This window comes from Oryza glaberrima, chromosome 1 (assembly GCF_000147395.1).
Source record: "Oryza glaberrima chromosome 1, OglaRS2, whole genome shotgun sequence".
Taxonomy (NCBI): Eukaryota; Viridiplantae; Streptophyta; class Magnoliopsida; order Poales; family Poaceae; genus Oryza; species Oryza glaberrima.
In genome coordinates this window covers 25,238,123-25,258,034 of record NC_068326.1, presented here as the reverse complement: position 1 = coordinate 25,258,034, position 19,912 = coordinate 25,238,123, and the positions used below count along the sequence as shown (strand labels likewise).

Here is a 19,912-nt window from a genome sequence, read left to right as displayed (position 1 = left end):
ATTTCCATTATTAAAAAATAAATTTTTACGAGCCAGAGCTAATAATATAAAGGAGTCGTGCCATATAACTCACCTGATTCACAAGCCAACTAGAAAAGGAAATCAAAAAGTGCTCCCAACCAATTCAGTCGGATACATCGCGTAACTTTCACATTATAAGATGTTTTGGGTAAATAGATACATACATATATATATGTATATGTATATGTATATGTATGTACACATATACATGTATACAGATACATATATACAGGTATACATGTATACAGATACATATATACACACATATATATATATACATACATACATACATATATATATATATATATATATATATATATATATATATATATATATATATATATATATATTTATGTTAGTGAATCTAGACTAAAGATGAAGGAATTTTATAGTGTGGAATGGAGGAGCCAAAACGTAATGGAAAAAAAATACTTTTTTCCAATCCAAGGATTCAAAAGCTCTAGAAAAAACTCATGGAAAAGCTAAAAAGTCCATTAGTAAATTTGTCAATTGGGACCTCCAGAAAATTTGGTTGGTAGATTCCATATACTAGAAAATTAGGAAAATTCTATACTACTGGTTATTCTACTTCTGGAGATACCAATCTTAGAGTACTTCTGGAGGCCCAGCACATCTTACTTCTAGAACGGTCGGCCCAGCCCATCAGAGATACCAATCCCGGCACGGACTCCGACTCCGACTCCAATTCGCACTCCGAAACTGACGCCGCTTCGTCGTCTCCCAGCCAGCGCTTGCGTAATTAGTACGTCTCGGCTCCGTTTACGAGCCGAGCCCAACTCGGACTCGGGATTTCTACGCGTGACCGCGCCCCATATAAACGCGGCCATCCCCCGCCTGGAGTCTTTCACCATTCTTACCCCGACGCGGCGTCTCCTCCCCTCTCCTCTCCCCTTCCCTCCATCGCATCTCCTCCCGCTCCTTCGATCCCAAATCGGCCGCCGCCGCCGCTCCGCCATGTCCCCCTCCCGCCCCGACGAGGCGGACCCCGCCGCCGACTTCGGCTCCCACCCCACCGACCAAGAGCTCGTCACCAAATACCTACGCCGCCACGTCGACTCCGGCGGGAACCCGTGGCGGTACGTCCACGAGGCCGACGTGTACGCCGCCGACCCCGACGACCTCACCGGCAAGTACTCCCCGGCCGTCGCCAGCGACGGGTCCAGGGCGTGGTACTTCTTCACCACCGTGCGGTCCAAGAGCACCGGCGGGCAGAGGAGGGCGCGGGCCGTGGGCGACGGCGGGTGCTGGCACTCCGAGGCCGGCGCCAAGGACGTCGTCGGAGGCATCCGCAGCCCCCGCCCGATAGGGCGGCGCCAGTTCTTCTCGTTCGTCAACAAGGAGGGCCCCCGGCGGGTGCGGTCGGGGTGGATCATGGTCGAGATCGGCCTCAAATACGCCCAGCAGAACGCCTCCTCCGACGAGCTTGTTCTGTGTAAGGTGTACCGGAGCCCGCGGGCGCCACCGGCTGCCGCCGCCGCCAACAAATCCATGGCCGCCCCACCTCCCACCGCCACGAAATCCAAGACGGAGGAGGCTAAACCACCTCCCGATGACGTGAAACCGGTGGTGGCGGCTGCGCAGACTCCCGACACCAAAATACTCAGGGCGGCGAAGGAGGCGGCGGCGGCGGCCGCGACTGGATGCAAGAGGAAGGCCGACGTGAAGAGCTCTGGTGCAAGAAGGGGCAAGCGGCTCTGCTCCCGCTGCCGGGCGGAGACATCGGAATCGGACAGCGAGACGGCGGTACTTGACAGGTCGCCGTCCATCGAAGACGAAACGGCGGACTCTTCAGAAATCCATGGAAGCAGTGATGGCAAATTCATCAGGTTCTTGTGATTTAGTTCGCTCTGGAGCCCCGAGGGTGCTAGCCTAGATTGGAATCAGCGTGTACCAACAAAATGGATAGAGCTGCTGTAGTTCTCATTTTGAGTTCTTAAGCCCTAGTATAATGCCTACCCCAAATCATGCGTTACCCGCAAATTTCAGCATGATGCAGACAAGGTAAGCATTTGTTTTCAGTATCAGTTGCACCGTATGGTGCACTTGTAGATAGAAGTTACTACAGCATGGAGAAATTTGGAGATTAACATATAGACATTAGACATTTTCTTTCATGTAATATAGTAGTAGAACACACAAGAGGTTCAAGCTTGAATGATTAGAAAAGCTTCTTGCCATATTATCCACCATCAGTTCATGTGTCATGATGGATAATTTTTGAACTGACTAGGATTTAGAGAAATAAGCGGACAAGAGCCCGACTTGACCTTCAATGCAAAGAAAAGAGGGGGCAACGCACAATTGCACGATCTGAAAGGAACAAATTACAGACATACAATGCACAGGTCTGATGAACACATTAAACTACACAGACATTGAGATATTTGGGATACTTGCGATGAACAATTCCAAAGCTGCTAGATCAGTTGCCTTTCTCGTCCGGACGAAGGTTAATCTTATCTGCTCTGCCCTGACTGCTCTATTGATCTTGGAGCTGCAAACAGATGGATGTATTTCAGATCAAAAGCACAACTGCTAGCCAAAGGTACTTCTTAATGAAGTACACACACATGCTGTTCAAAATCAGGCAAATTCATTGCGAGTGGTGTAAAGTGTTATTTGCAGAGGGACTCCAGCTACCATCACAATAATTGGCTTAGATTTATGCTTCACTAAGTCAGACAAGAGCTAAATTATCCATACATGAAAGCATCATCTGAGCTATATAATGTGGTACTAGAAAGCAGATCTTGGGCTCCATCCATTACAGCTAACACTGATTTCTTAGTTTGCGAATTAAATTTCCAGTGAAGCATTCAGTTCAATTGCAGGCATATTCCATACTAATTACATATTTGTGCAGAGTGCAAATACCTATTCCAGCAGCATCAGATCCTCTCATGATTTTCAATTTCCGGCAGATAGTGGTAAACAAACTGCAAATGAACAATCTAAAGTTAGAAATCTTTCAAGAGTACCTAATATCCTGCTCTGTATGGAACTTACAGCAATATGAAGGCTAAGGAATCCAGCAAATTAATAGACTAGATGTTAGGAAATTTATTCTGTACCGACAATATAGAATTTTAAGGTCGGTTTAAGTGAAGTGGCATATCTATGGGATATCTTCATGGTTGTATGGTATAATTAAGAACAAGGAAGTTTTTGCTTCTGCTGTTAGTACTCAGCACAATATAGAAGGTCTGTAATCTTGAATCAAAATTAGTGATTAGTGTCATTGGGCCGAGAGGCTAAGGCTCAAAGGATAACAACCAGTACCGGTCGAGTAACCCTATCCTCACCTCACCTGTAACAGTAATACGGTAATTCAACCCATAACTTATAACCGTAATGTAGCTCAGTTGGTTAGAGACTGTTAGATAGGTACATGGATTAAATGTTAGACTGGTCCTTCCCTCTATCTATATGCGGATGAATTGTATCCTGATTCAGGGTTAAGCAATGAATAATGAATCAAAGTTAATCTAAGCTCTCCCTCAATGTTCTTCTTCCCTAGTCTAAATCTACATCTCTTCCCTAGTATCCTCCTGGCGCGGTTTATCCTGTTATGGCCTCAGGTTGTGGATATTAGTTTGGGAAAATCATTAAATCTAAGCTACGTTCATAGTTCATCCAATGTCCCCTACATTTGTTTATGGTCAATGCTATCAAAACTAATAATGTGCAGAGCTCGGTTTGAAGTTCAGTACAGAATAATGTCTCAAAATGGTCAGCCCGAACATTGGGGCAGGTAACAGATTAACACATCATATGCCTAGCCCAATAAATTAATGCAAGGGAAAGAAAATGAGAAGTTTACTCTTTGAAAAATTATGCAATAAGTAGATGTAATTTAGACCCTTCATTTGCATTAAGATCAGTACTGAATTTTAAAAAATATAACCCATAAAAGGTTATTTATATGTTACTGAACTATTGGTTCTATAAAAGCGATGTATTCTAAAGGAAAAGATGGTGTTCCTAACAGTGAACGGTTAGTTAATCAAATATACGGATCACAATATTTTATTGATCAGCCACATAGCATTTTAAGAAATCGATCCAACTAGTGCTGTTCATGGTAAAAAAAAAAACTCTAACTAGTCCTTCGATCTACAATACAATATTGAAATACAAGTTTTGTACATAAGCCACCCATACTGGTAGAACAGGTGAAACAAAGGGACATCAGCAAAAGTATGTACATGGTACAATAACACAACATAACATGTGGTGCTTTTTTTAAAAAAAAAAGCAAAATGGATATAAAATGCCAGAAACTTACTCCCAAGGAAGATCACCAACAAGCATCCAGTCAGCATCCTTATCTTCATATGTAAGGACATACTCTTGGTCTTGGAGGGCATCAGCCTTTGAACCATTAGTAAGCCTATCTCTGTTTGATGATTTACGCAAACCGCTTTGACCTTTAAAATCATAGGCATGGTATAAGCACCATCACAAAAGCAAAAGCTCAGCAGCATATACAGATGGGAACGTAGTTGCTATTGAACACAAAAAAGAGGTTAGAACTATTGAGCACTATGCAATGAACAGCTCAAACTGTTGTATGGAATAATTTGCATCTCAAATATTCATACTTTAACCCTGAGAACCATCAACCATGGCATTGTCTAAATCCTGTGGTTCCATTATCATTAAGCTATGGAAAGGTTGACTAGCAATTGAGCTAAGGAGCCAAACTGATTGGTACTAGATTGTACCATGACGAATATCAGGGTAACTTGCAAGGACAAGTTTATAATTTCCCTTCAGAGTTTACAGCTAAATCTGTCAACCCTATGCACACTTCAGGCATTGGATCAGATTTCCATTCTTAAAATGTCAGTGGCATGCTTTCGCACACTCCCACCAGCTAAAATGGTGTATTTTACGAGCAAGACACACATCGGAGAGAATCTTTGAGGCGGGTGCTCACCAGTGATGAAGCAGCTGAACATCTTCTCGAGAGCCATGGAGAGGTCCTCATAGCTAGAATACATCTTGAGGTCGACCTTCCTGAGGTAAGGGGCTCCATCCATGCTCACCTTGACATAGAGAGGGCCCCCTTCAGCCGTGCCCTTGTCCTCCCCTTTGCCCTTGGAGGCGCTCGCCGCCAGCGTGTTCTTTCGGTAGTTCCGCACGGGCGGCCATCCCACCACCTGCGCCCTGGGCTCCACATCGCCATCGCCGATCAGTACCAGCACGGCAGCACACGCACACACACCCGCCCCACATCGAATCTCACGAATCTTACTTTGCAGCCGGCGGAGCGGCGGCGGGGGCCGCCTTGTCCTGGCAAGCTGCGGCGGCGGCGACGGAGCCGGAGCTGGCGCCGTGCCGCGGGGAGGAGTCGGGGAAGGCGCGCTTGGAGGCCGCCTTGGTGGTGGTCGGGGGCAGAGGCCCGAGGGTGAGCCCCGCGGCGACGACCTCCCGCTCGGGGGACTCCGACCCCGGGAGGCCGAGGCGGAGCGTGAGGCGTGGGCCGCGGGCCTCGCCGCCTGGGTTCGGCGAGGACGAGCAGGACGACGAGCTCGGCGTCGGGGACGCCGCCGCAGCGGAGAGGCCGATGTAGTCGTGCGGCTCGAGGGGAGGCGACATTGGGAAGAGGTGTGGGTTGAGGAGGAGGAGCCGAGGAGGAGGTCAGGTCAGGTCAGATTTTTGTTTGGAGGCAAGTGGTGTGGTGGATGGATGAGGAGGAGACGACTTGTTAATTAAAAGTGGCCGACCGGGAGGATTTTCGACCGGATTTTTTTCCGCCCAAGCTCCCTATTGTGTTTTTTTTCTCTTTTTTCTAATCTTTCTTTTTTCGCGTCTCCTTTCTTTTCTGTGGCCTTGTCCGGTTGTCCTCTTGTGTCCTGGCGTTTGTATTCTGGTCGCTGGTCTTTGGGCCTGGGGTCGTCTTGTGCTCTGCAGAAGCCGATTCTAGCTCGAGCACACCAGAACCACCACAGGTGGATGACATGAGCAAGCAAGGATGGGTTTGGCTCAGCACAGTAGATTCGGTTGCAATCGAACATGGCTCGCAGGGCAAAGTCAAAACGAAAAGTACATACTGTGTTGGTGACGACGAGCAGTCCTCGGTGAAACCGTATAGTACCACTCTACATATGGTTTTGGTTGTACTACTACTGGTGATACATTTGTTTGTGCGCGCAATACGTACGAACTAATCATTCGTGAGCGGGTGGTGGAGCTGGCACCGCGACGGCACTGCCGGGGCGTGTTTGGTTTTGGTCTGGTCTGCTCCGGTCCGGTCCAACGTCCAGCCGCGAAGGAGAAAGGCAAAAACTGGCGAAGCGTAAGTACGTGGATTACGCAAGTTTAAGGCGCGAGTGGCCGTGAGGTTGGGGCGCAGCGTGGACGCGAAACCGCCGACACGAGTGGCCGTCCTCCCCCCGACAGCGCCGCGGAGACGTCGCTCTCTCTTCCCCCCGCGCGCACAGCTTAGAGCATCCGCAATGGTAAAGTAAGGTGCTATCTATAAAACATGTACATCTCAGTAATAGACTAGATTAATAGTAAACCACTTCAATAATATGTCTACATGGGTATCTATAGCTCTCTAATTCATTGCCTCGTTTTTCTCTACAGACTATCTCTAAGTTAGTAGATAGCTTTCCCCTCTCTCTTCATTTAATCTCTTCCAAGTAGGAAAATATACTGACATGGATCTCTTATAGAGAGCCTATAGATAACCATTGCGGGTGCCCTTAGAGCAAGTTTAACAGTACAGTCCGCTACTAGCTTCAATTCATTTATAGCCAATCTAATAGCCAATTTATACAATAGTTGCTTACTATACTATTAATGTATGGTCCCACCTGTCATACACACATTGTGTCTTAGAGTCCGTGCTGCAGCTAGCTATAGATCTGTAGCCCGCTACTCTTCTCTCTCATTATTTATCTCATTAAAATCTATTTATAGCTAGCTAAGGGCACCCGCAATGGTTATCTATAGGCTCTCTACAAGATATCCATGTCAGCATATTTTTTTACTTGGAAAAGATTAAATGAAGAGAGAGAGTAAAGCTATCTACTAACCTGGAGATAGTCTATAGAGAAAAACGAGGCAATAGATGAGAGAGCTATAGATACCCATGTAGACATACTATTGAGGTGGTTTACTATTAATCTAGTCTATTGCTAAGATTTACATGTTTTATAGAGAGCACCTTACTTTACCATTGCGGGTGCTCTAATAATCTGCTATTGTATCTGCTCTTAGGCTACGCTGCGTACGCCATCCGTCCCGGGCCGTGTCACTGTCCTTGCCCGCCCGGACGCGGCTAGAGCACCCGCCCGGCACAACCCATCGGAGTATCGGACTATATGATCCACAAAACCACTCACATTAATTACCTGTTCTGGCTGTCCCTGCGCGCATCACCGATGTTTTACGCGCATAACGGCAGGAGGCGGCAAGACAGCGTGCATCGCCGGGTGGGTGGGTGGTTGGGTCATGTTCTGTAGCTTCGGATCGGTAAGTCGTCGTGTATGGTATCCACAATGTTTTTGTAAAAGTAGTAGCATTAAACATTTGATATCATAAGCATTACCAAATCAAAATACACCTTAAACTTATAAAGTATGAACACAAAAAAAATCATACTAATCAAACATAAACAACTAAACGGTATGTTTCGTGCGAAAAAAATTTTATATAAAAGTTATTTTAAAATGTCAAGTATATTCATTTATTAAGTTTGTAATAATTAAAACTTAATTAATTATTCGCTAATGACATTTTAGTTTTACGTGCACCGATTTAATCTTCAATCCTCTTTGGTTTCAAATCCCGCTAGTCTGCTACGTGGGACAATTGAAATTTTCTTTTATTTGGGGAACCAATGGGGCTAAGGGCTAGCTTGTTTGGTTTAAGGCCATACCAAAAAATATTAGTAGTGCTAAAACTTAAGCATGTTTTGACACTACCAATAATTTGGTAGGGTAGAATTCTAAGTAATGTGTTGGGATTAATATCAATTAGAAGCTAAAATTTATATTGTGGTGAAGAAAGTTCTAGAATTATACCAAATTAAACATGGGCAGTACCATTCATTTGGCTTCAAACCAAACCATCATATTTACTATTCAAACTACCAAAAAAAAATTGGCATGGCATATTTTGGCATCAATCCAAAGTGGCCCTAAGAACGAATCTAGCATGGAGACGGTAGAGTTTCAAGCATCCACTACTGACGCGAGGTCCATGAAAGTCCCGACTTTTTTTTTTTTTTGCTATCTATAGATGGGGAAGGAGACTGTAGTTTTGTCTAGTTTATTCAAACCGCTTGCTATTTCTTCCTAGATCCGCAACTGAATGAGGCTCACCTTTTTTTTACATAGACTGATAGACATAGCATTGTATGGATCGCTATAGTTGTGGCTCCTTTAAGCGGGTCACACCCCTATCGCTCATGGAGTCATAAACATTGGCCTTGTCCTAAAGCCACGTATAATGAGACCCCATGTAAAAGTGTTCTTAGATTCTCCCTCCGTCCCACAAAAAACCTACCTAGTATCGGATGTGACATATCCTAATACTATGAATCTGGACATACATACGTCATATCCGATACTAGATTAGTTTTTTATGGGACATAGTGAGTAGGTTATATGGACTGATACCTCACATAGGTTACAACTCTCACAATTGAGGTCACATCCAACTATTTTGTGTTTCAACCCTTATGTCAATTATTGAAATACTAATTGTTATCAAATCCCACTGAAACTGTTATATTTTGTACCGTATAACAACTATAAGATAAATACATGTGTACCATTAACAAATATAGACCCACATGCCAGTCACTCTTATAATTTTTTCACACACCCTTCCTTCTTTCTCGTTGATTCGCCTTTCTCTCCCCCCTCCCAACCAAATGCATCGTCGCTTCTCTTCCTCGTCTAAGCACCGCAGCCGCAACGCCACCTCTCTTCCTCGTCTAAGCACCACCCACCTCTCTCCCACTCCCCATCTGCTACTCTCTCGACTCTCGTTTCCCCTTCTTCGGTCGTGGTGCTCGTGAGCCTTTCAACCCCATCGATTGATCGAGGCGGCGGGCCTCCCCTCCTCTCCAGAAAGCACAATGATGATTATGCGTGGCATATCAAGGCGGACGACATCTCCTCCTTGTTGGGAGACCACGTAAGGCGTCGGGAGGGCGAGCCCTCGACGACGATGTGATCAACGAAATCCTAGCAACAAGCACGGATCTGGTGGCGAGCTTAGCGTGGATATATCATTAGTGGCGTCCCCACTCTCCTCTCCCTACTCCGGCGTGGTCAGCAAGCTCCGTGGTAGTGGGGTCCTCCCGACAGAGAAAGGGTCTCTTTGGATGGATCTCGATCCGGGCTTGGATCACTTCTTTTTCTTTCCTAAATCACTGCGGCATCTACATAGTACTGTGACACAAATAAAACTCTTCCCGAACCTTCACCATGCCATATGAGCTTAGTTGGAGGCTAGAACCACAGTTTTAAGATCACGCGTGGGGCATGGTCTAACAGTACTTAAGCCCTGCTCCAACAAAATTAAAGGTCAACACGGCACGTTGGGTGGGTGATGATGGTCCGCTCCATGTACGGCACCCTTTGGATCCTCTCGGCTGCACGCATGCGGCCACCCGCAGTGCTTGTGCATGATTCTCCCAGTTCATGAATTCCCACTCCCACAACGATGCCCGTGCACCGCGCGGACAGACAAGCCGGCCGGCCACATGCGAGCAGGATCGGCAGGTGGCTGCTCCACGCCTCAGCGAGCTACTGCTACGAGCTAGAGTTGCAGACTGCCATTCTTCTGTTCCCCGCCCATGCGTGCATCATCACCTAACCGCCAAGTCGCCGGCCATCATGCATCCCCTCGCTCTCGTGACCGCGTCGACGCTGGCCTCTCCTGCGTGGCCGCGTGTGCACTAGTCTAATGTCCCTCCCTCCCTTCACCGCATCAACCATCTTCTACTGTTCTACACTCATTTAGCTACTCCCAAGCTAGCAATAGACTTTTTTATGTTACTGCCACATGGTGTATCATGAATGTTCAGTTCCCACGTAAAAATTTTAAACCCTGTCACATTAAACGTTTAAACACATGCATAAAGTATTAAATACATACTTAAAAATAACTAATTACATAGATTGCGACTAATTTGCGAGACGAATCTTTTAAGCCTAATTGCTCTATGATTTGATAATGTGGTGCTACAGTAACATATGCTAATGATAGATTATTTAGGCTTAATAAATTTATCTCGCGGTTTACTGATGGATTCTATAATTAATTTTTTTATAGTGCTCAAACAGCCTATACAATAACTATATAATATCTGATATATCCCTGAATCTAAATACCCCTTAACCGGTCAAGTACCTTTGCACGGCTGAATTAAGGCGCAACAATGCAACCGAGCGAGCGTGCTCCATACTCTACTCCCTCCGTCCAAAAAAAAAGGCAAACCCTAATTTCTGTGTCAACGTTTGACTGTCCGTCTTATATGAAATTCTTTTATAATTATTATTTTTATTGTTGCTAGATAATAAAACATGATTAATACTTTATGCGTGACTTATATTTTTAATTTTTTCATATTTTTTTCAAATAAGACGGACGATTAAATATTGGACACGAAAATTAGGTTTGTTTTTTTTGAACGGACGAGGATGTCCGAGCTTCTACAGGATTTTTAGCCGTGTCAGGAATGTATAGATGGGACTGACGGGGCCAGAGAGTGGCAGGAGCCCGTGCGACGACGGGGCAGGACTACCGCAGGAGGCATGGGCCATGGGTCATGATGAGCTCCTTTCATCTCGGCTCCTTTTTCCACTCTCCCAGCGTTCTCCCTCTCTCCCAAGCGCGGCCGGGCGCCCGGGCGTGTCCCCCGTCTCCCCGGCGCCACCGCGCAGGGAGACGTACGGTAAAGGGAAGTTTAAAGCCGAGCAAGAGCCAGGGATTGTTGTTTGTTTGCTTCTTGCGGTGGGGGCAGCAGCTGCCTGCCTCTCTGCCCCCGTACGTGTACGTGAGAATATGACCAAAAGGTGCCCATGTCTACTGGGCTTTTTCTTCTTCCATGGCCACGCCCTCGGCCCGGCGCCCCTGCGTAAACAGCGAGCAGTGGCAGTGACCGCCTGCCTGTGCGTGTGTGTTGTTGGGACTGCAGCTACTAGCGGCTAGCTAGCGCGGGACAGCGGGCTCTGCTACGGCGTGGCTCTGCTCAACTCCAAGTCAACTCCTCCTGGCCCATTTTGGTTTGGCCACTACTAGCAAGGTTTAAGTGTAATGTTGTTTAACTTGTGTACTCATAATTATGATCGCGTTCCTCGGATCTCACAGCGAAGTGAGTTTTTAACTTTTTATAAGCCTATAGTCATGCTGTGTCGGTTTTTAATACTTTTCCTAAAAAAAAGACAAACTCTAACTATAAATCTGAACACGTGTGGGTTAAGATTTGTAGCTAGTATTTAACTTTTTTTAACGGAGGGGTAGGTTTCTAAATTTAACTTCAAAAGCTGAGTTCGTAGAGAAATTATGAAGCAGCCTAAACCCTATTTTAATTATCTAGTTTATTTTGTGAGAGCTCTTAGGTCCGCCTCGTTTTTTTGGGTCGAGCTCTAGCTTCAAGCTTCAGGAGAAATAGAGCTAAAGCTCTATAAAGAGACAGAGTATCCATTGTTTCTTTCTTTAGAGATTTAATCATATAAATGGCCGTATTTTATAAAGATATTTGATGAGATGAACTGTTGTACTACTATCTCACTTATGCACAGGATCACCTTGTATCCTTCAACAGTCAGGGCCCGTTGGTAAAAACTGCAGAAATAAAAAAAACACGTGTTTTTTTTACCCAAAGTATGGATGTGGCCATCTAAAGTTTCTTACACCGGAGCCAACTTGGTTTTATTCCATTCACATACTCCGGAGTACTACATATTTGTACCTTTTGTTTCTCAATGATTAAATTAAATTTGGACATGAAAGTTTTATGGCAGGTTAGCATATCGTGTCAATGTTTTAATTCATGTCTCGTTGGGTTTCATTTTTATAATTCTTAGAAGTCCCATCAAACACTGACACTATACTTCTTTACGGTCCGTCCGTTGCCTCCTCTCTTTATTGTCACTGGGATTTTAAAAACCAAACATAACTATCGTGTGGGTCAATTTTTTATTTTCTAGAAGTCCCGCCAAACCATCTGGGGCTTTGCCACTATACTCCTTTACAGTTCATTCGCTGCTTCCCCTCTTTACTGTCATTAAGATTTTAAAATCAGACATGATTATCATTGGGGGTTTACCTTTTACTTTTTAGAAGTCCCGCCAACCGCCATGACCGTATTGCTTAACAACATGTCCACCGTCCCTCCTTTTAATAGTCTTTGGAATTCAATTTGGGGTTTTGTTAATACTTTTTAGATGTCCCATCAACCATCACCACTCTACTCCTTTACAGGCCTATTACTTATCCCATCTTTATTGTCATTTGTCATCTGTGTTCTAGATGATTTTTTTTTTGAAAATTCCATATTTTTCTTTCGATATTTTTATTTATAAATTATTTTGCTACTTGAACTCCTATAATTATTTATTTGTTTTCTAAATTTATTCTATTTGTTATTCAGAATTTATTTTATTTTTAGATTTATTTTGTTTCTGTCTGGGCAGTAACAGGCTGCATGTACTTGCCAACTTTGATGCCCTTTATCAACCATCAATCAACCAAACTAATAATATATATCCTCAGTCCACCATATATATTTATCCATAAATGTATATACTGATGAGGCCTTGTGTTACTGTTGTACGTGGTGTCTGTATACGTGTACTATATATATTATTAAGAAAAATGTATACTATATAGAAAGACCCTGTCCGATTGAGTGTCCGGACATAATTCCAACATAATTTATATTTTGTTGTGTAGAGTAGCAAAGTTTTTTTTACCAAGTCTGAGTAGGATTAATTTCTCTAGATAGTTTCCATTACTATAGATATCTAATCAATCTCAACCGTTATAATACATGCACATCATGATCTAACGGTTCAGTTTTTCTCTTTTTCTTCGATTAATGTGGGAATTTCTAGTCTCCTCAGCGAACGTGGTGCCTTCTTTCAAAGCTAGCTTAATAATATAATAATAGGTATTATAAATATTACTATATTTATCTATAAACTTATTCAAAATTAACTTTAAGTAGTTTGACTTTAACCAAAATCAGAACGACTTATAGCGTAAAACGGAGGGAGTAGAAATAACAATTCCGGGCTTTTGGGGAAGGCCATTTTTTCTTTTTGTTATTGTGGCTTATAACTTATAAGTCGAAACCATAACCGATCTAAAGAAAAATTACTCTAGGTAAGAGTCGTAAGACTTCTACACCTCTACTCTCAGCAGTCTTAAGCTAAGGTTGGATGAAAAAGCAACGTGAAAAAACCCGTAAACAAAGTTAAGTCCTAAACTCAAGATTGGCTATTGGAAGAAGCAGGCCCTTAAATACTAATTTTAATGGCCCAATAAGAAAGAAATTGCAGCTTTTCTTAGAGGAAGAAATATTTTATATTAAACAGGCAATATAAGCCCAAGAGAGTTTTATCTGGCGAAGAATAGGACTGGATTGCTGTGGTGGGCTGGTGGCCCATACGCCTAACAGGGCACACCATTTAATCGTACTTCCCATATATTTTCTACGTCCCACAACGAATCTGAACATGGTGAGATGTAAGATAGTAGATTGTGCAGATTCATTATACTAAAGATATGTCATATACAGTTATGTCCAGATTCGTTGTACTAGAAAATATTACATCTAGTACTGGATTTGTTTTTTTTACACAGGGGTAGGATGAAAAATTAGAGATAGATTCTTTTTACAAAATATATAGATAGATAGATAGATAGATATAGATTATTAATTTTATAAAACATATTGATGTTTCTCAAAAAAATATTGACTGTTGCTATAAGGACTAAATTATTTTTCTACACAAACTAATCTTAAATGCATATAATTGTACTTTTTGTACAACTATATAGTGTTCCTATTTCCACAAAAATGTAATAGTAATTACCATTTCTTCAGTCTTCATAAATATTTACTAGTATGTGCTCTGCATTACGTATACAAGTTAATCAATCACCGCCGTTATAATTTAGACCCGTCACCTTTTGTATGTGCATATGTTTGTTTTTTTTCATTTAATGTGGTAGTATAATATCTAATTAGCTCGATCCACACACACAAACTCCGCATGTGTTTGGTTTTGGGACGAGATGGGATGGGTTGAGTTCATTCTTGATTTTTGAGATAGGATGGTCCTATTTTTCTGTTTGGTTGGAAGAATAGAGTGAACCTGTTTCTTTTTTGGTTTAAGGGATAGAAGGGTATGGAATGGTTCTATCACCTGTTTGGTCTGTTTTGGTTAGAGGGATGAAGATGGAATAGTTGGATAGAGATACCTCCTCACATGGAGTAGGTGATGTTACATTTCTGGTATACAACCAAATACTTGATAAACATAGAGAGGAAAAATAGATTTGAAGCAGTAGATAAAATCATATAATCATGGCCATTATTGAAATCAATATATTTTCTGCAACAACACAAATGAGAATAATCTACCGAGAAGAAATGGACAACGCAGTGCACTTGAACTATATTATTGACGGTGAAGAACATTCATCTCATGCAAAAACACACATATATATAGATCTCATCCAGAGATAGTGTTTCCTGTTGATGGAGGCTGCAAGCAGGAAGGGACCATGGCAATGCAGAGCAGGAAGAGACAAGAGTAGTCCCGGCTTTTTCTTGGTTCCTCCTACCGCCGCCGAGCAGGAAAGGACGACGAGCAGCAACAGCTCTTCCAACCGCTGCCGGACAGGATGGAGGATGCAGGAAGGAGGCCGCGGCCGTCGCAGACTCACGCGTATGCTGGAACGCCGCCGGCTCGCAGATCCGCCGCTACCTGTGCGGCGTCGCTCGATGGGGAAAACGGGAGGGTTGCGTGTAACTTAGTCTTGTTTACTTTCAAACTTTTTCTTCAAACTTACTTCCTCCGTTTCACAATGTAAGTCATTCTAACATTTCCCACATTCATATTGATGTTAACGAATCTGGATAATAAATATCCAGATTCGTTAACATCAATACGAATGTGGGAAATGCTAGAATGACTTACACTGTGAAACGGAGAGAATACAACTTTTCCATCACATCAAAACTTTTCTACACACACAAACTTCCAACTTTTTCGTCACATCATTCTAATTTCAATCAAACTTCCAATTTTAGCGTGAACTAAACACACCCTCACCACGGGTAAGGGATAATGTCACCGCGAGGAGCGCGTGAGGATCGCGCGATTGCAGCGCTGGCGAAGTGGGTCGGCGCCGTCCGAGCGATTTTTCACGGATCAGGTCAACCCGTATATGAGGGGTATATTCCTTTTTGACCTAACCCATCCCAGCTAGCACTCCAACCAAACACCTATGTAAATGGGTTCGACCCAACCCGACCCAGGAAAACCCTTCAACCAAACACACGCTAGACTCCATCCGTTTATAAGACGTTTTGATTTTAATCAAAGTCAAACTAGTTCAAGTTACTTCAAGTTTGTCTAAGTTTATAGACAAATATAATAATATTTATAATACCAAATTAGTTTCATTAAATCAATAATTGAATATATTTTCATAATAAATTTATCTTAGGTTGATAATATTATTTTTTTTCTTCAAACTTAGTCAAACTTAAAACAATTTGACTTTGACCAAAGTTCAAAACATCTTATAATCTGGAATGGAGAGAGTATCTAATTAGCAAGCATGCCGACCCTTTCTTTTTCATTTAATGTTTGTAAAAAAGTTTAGCCACACTCGGCATTTTTTTCCCCAAAATAAAGATGTTGTGCATTCGACATATGCTTTTATTTACGTTTTTTTCATCACGCACTAATTGTCAAAGACTCAAAGTACAGCATAATGTTTGTTGACGTGTGGAGTACAGCAGTCGCGGAAGTACCCCATGGAAGGCTCTATCTCTGTTCCACGGTATCGCGGGCATAAGTGCTTAACAGTGACAAAAGAAAGCATCATCGTGCATTCATTATCATGCCACCCAGGTAAGTTGCATTTGGTTCGTCGCTATACACGCTAACACGCAGCACACGCTCTGTGCGCGCATGCATACGGCGGTTTCGCACATTCGTGGCGCCCGTGTTGCCTTGCGGCGTGGGAGAACGAGCGAGAACGCAGCTGTGGTTAGGTGGTAGAAAAGGACCATGTTGTCGATAGAAAAAGCTAGCACGCCGGGGCAAGGGGGTGTTTGGTAGCCATGCACTACTACTAGTCTACTACTGCTCGCGAGTAGTACGCATTCGATCGATCGATCGATCGAGACTGCATGTGAAAGGGGACCTGGCAACGGCACAAATCTTGTTCACGTACCACTACGCCAAGTAGTCGCGGATACCAAACTCTAACAAGGACGGGGTACCAGCCGGCCAACGAGCGAACAGGCCTTGTCAAAAAAAAAATGTTGTTCGGTTTCACTCTCTGGAGATCGATCGATCGTGTGAGGGGTGAGGCTGCTGCTTCTACGCGAGCGAGACAGCGGGCATCGCGGTCGGTCTCCTTTTTCCAGGCGTCGCGTCGGCGTCGAGAGGTTGGCGGAGAAGCTGCCCGGTGGGCCCTCGCTGCGTATGATGATGCCTTTTTGTCGATGGCTTCAACTCGCTTGCTAGTAAAAGTTGCTATAGGAACATGCAAACAGAATACTACTAGTAGTAACTACTTATTATATCGATAGATGCTGCAAGCAAAACGAAAAAGAGAGGAAATAAAAAGGAGTCTGCGGCTTATAAATAGCATATTGTTGAGATGGTAGCACGAGAAGTTGGTCCTACAGTTTAGGAATTCTCAAAAAAAAAAGACACATGAATCAAACAGTTTATACTTACTTAAATAAAAGACACATGAGTTAAAAAAAAACAGTTTATGAATTGATCTAGCTATACTCGATGTACGCGTACATGCTTGGCTTTGTCGGCTGAATTTGCCGGTACAAGCTGCTGACTCTTTTGTTAATTAAGTAAAGAAATTAAGAAAATGTGCTCCTCGTCGTCGGTACCGCCGCTGACATCATCAGCTGGAACAAATGATCAATCACGAAGGTCGGCTGACATGTACACAACAAACAAACTAGAGATCGACCTTTGGCCCTGTTTGGATAAATAGCCTAGAGTTATTTTGAGACCTATTTTTTAGCTTAAGGAATAGCTCTTCAATGAAATAGCCTTTGAGCTGTTTTGATGCAAGAACTATTTGACCTTTAGTACACTTTCCCAATCATAACTACCTCTTTTCTCTCTTTCTCTACTGGATCTTTTGTGCATGTGTCTTGGTGTGGCCGGCTGCATATGCCATGCCGTTGTGCTCTATCACTAGGACAGGGGCTCTATCTCATAAGCTTGTAGCATAAAGGGAGAAAACAACAAAGTTTTTTCTTTAAAAAAGAGAGATCAAATTGCTCTGTGGAGCGCGTGGACTGTTCATTCCATTGCATAAGCACTGATCCATCAAACGCATCCACGCCGGCACGGGGAGGAGGAGCATGGCCGGGGCCGGTCGCCGACGGCCAAACGCTTGGATTTGGATCTTCGGAGAAGAAATCGAAGCCACCACCCTCCATGGAAAAGAAAACAAATCGAGCAGTGGGGGGGCCGGTGGCGGCTCGAGTGGGGAACGGCGGCGACGCGGTTGACAGTCAGCAAGGAGCGGGGTCGACGGCGCTGGTGGGGAGGAGGTGGGGGCGGTGGCGCTGCTGGGGGGAGGCGGCGGCGCTGCTAGGGTGAGGCGGCGGCGTTGGTGGGGAGGAGGTGGGGGCGGCGGCGCTGGTGGGGGCTGGCGAGGAGTGGAGGCGGCGGCGGCGAAAATGCCCCGCGCCTGCGCGCGCGGTCGTACGGAGAGGGAGAGAGAGAGAGGAGGTCGCGTTTTCTGATCCCGTGCGCTGGGAGAGAGAAAAGACACCTTTTAGTGGGCCCCACTCAAAATAGCTCCAATTAGCACCCCTTGGGTAGGATAGTTTTTTTGGGTGGGCCCAAAAAAATAGCCCTCAAATAGCTCACACTTTTGGATCTTTTGGGGCTATTGGGCTATTTGAGGGAGGGCTAAAAAATAGCCCTTGGATCCAAACAGGGCCCTTGTCTTCTCTCCAGCCTTCTCTCCAGATCGACCTCGTCTTCTCTCCAGCTTATTTGCTTGTATGTTTGACCTCATTTGCTTTGACTCATGCAATAGTTTTTCTGCTAAATTTACCAACTTTTTTCCCTCGCTGGTTGTAGTATTTCTTTTTATAATATAATTCATTCCGGTCTTTAATTTAAAGAAGATATAGCCAATTATTAGAGATAGTAGGTCAAATCACTGTGAATTATACGAAATTGCATATTGATTAAAAACAAGAAAGCTATACATAATACTAGCCTAAAGACATACTTCCTCCGTTTCACAATGTAAGTAATTCTAGCATTTCTCACATTCATATTGATGTTAATAAATCTATATGAATGTGAGAAATGCTAGAATGACTTATATTATTAAACGGAGGGAGTACTTACTTTGTTCTTAAATATAAGAAATTATCTGTCCAAATTTATAGTATTAGGATATGTTCTAACCGATGATAATTCTTATATTTTTAGACGAAGAAAGTGGTATTTGCTAATCTTTTAGTACATGGTTAATTAGCGAGAATCTATATAACTGTTGTTTCTGCTTAGCAACATGCAAGTTGTGTGTGGTTCTTAAGAACCCATGGAACAAAATGTCCTAAATCAATGACCGATTATTGTACAGATCAAATTCTGCTCACACCATTTTTGGTGATTGAAGTTGAATCGAAGCGAAAGATTTATAATATCGGATAGTAGCTTGCTAGACAAACGAGGCTTCAAATGGGAACAGGAGAAGCTACACGGAGCATGAAAAAAAAATGATAAATTCATCATGCGAGACAAGTCGCCGACCTCCGATCAGCGATCAGGATCAATTTGGTCCACGTGCGCGCAAAGGCACGAACCGTTCTCCGACACGTCTGCGGCACACGCAGCCAGACATCGCCGAACTCCGACGACTGTTTGACTTGCGTATTATGTGCTCATGTTTACGTCACTGAGGAAAGGGACCCACCGCCAAGCGTACTGGTAGTACTACTCTCTGTTCCCATAAAAAACCAAACTAATATTAGACGAGATATTTCCTAGTACTATAAATTTGGACACTAGAAAACGTCCCATCCAATCATAGATTGGTTTTTTATGGAACATATTTTCTATGGAACATATCTAGATTCGTTGTAAAACTTTGCATCTAATTCTACATTGGTATTACATTGGTATTTTATGGGACGGTGGGAGTACGTCCCTGGGCTCCTCCCGTACAGAGGATACCTCCTACGTGGCCGCCGCCGCCTCAGCCCCCTTACGCATCAGGCCCACGTGTCAGTGGCCGCGGGCGCCTCGAGAGGATACGTACGAGCGGTACGATGCGCCAGGTGGACGGCTCGATGGACGACACGTCGCGAGCCCGGCGGCGGGTGGCGCGTCGCTCGTGGGTTCGTGGCTCTCCGCCGCGAGGCCGCCTCCGGTTCAAAGCCTAGCCTCTGATCTCCCTGTTTTTACGTCTCTTTTGCAGCTAGCACCCTGTGTTTCGAGGTAATTTGCTAAGGATTAAATAAAGACTTTAGAGGGAAGCTTTTCGGTTATTTCTTAGAAAGCACTTAAAGCAAACGTTTTCAGGTATGGCGAGAGGGACGCCGATTTGGATATCTTTAAGATTGCCGCACCAGATGCGTGTAGCACATGGCATGAAT

At 43.9% G+C, this 19,912-nt stretch overlaps 2 protein-coding genes across 2 annotated transcripts; one reads left to right on the top strand and one right to left on the bottom strand.

Annotated features, from left to right (window-relative positions):
- Positions 1-899: 899 nt before the first annotated feature.
- LOC127784743 (NAC domain-containing protein 68-like) lies at positions 900-2,060 on the top strand. Its single transcript, XM_052312095.1, has one exon. The coding sequence runs from the start codon at positions 997-999 to the stop codon at positions 1,876-1,878; it is 882 nt and encodes a 293-aa protein (XP_052168055.1). The 5' UTR covers positions 900-996; the 3' UTR covers positions 1,879-2,060.
- Positions 2,061-2,133: 73 nt separating this feature from the next.
- On the bottom strand, positions 2,134-5,736 carry LOC127784751 (auxin-responsive protein IAA5). The gene is made up of 5 exons (XM_052312107.1): positions 5,300-5,736; positions 4,982-5,211; positions 4,328-4,469; positions 2,917-2,978; positions 2,134-2,536 (listed from the first exon to the last, which is right to left on the bottom strand). Exons 1-5 carry the CDS (start codon positions 5,641-5,643, stop codon positions 2,499-2,501), a joined length of 816 nt encoding a protein of 271 aa, XP_052168067.1. The 5' UTR covers positions 5,644-5,736; the 3' UTR covers positions 2,134-2,498.
- Positions 5,737-19,912: the final 14,176 nt, after the last annotated feature.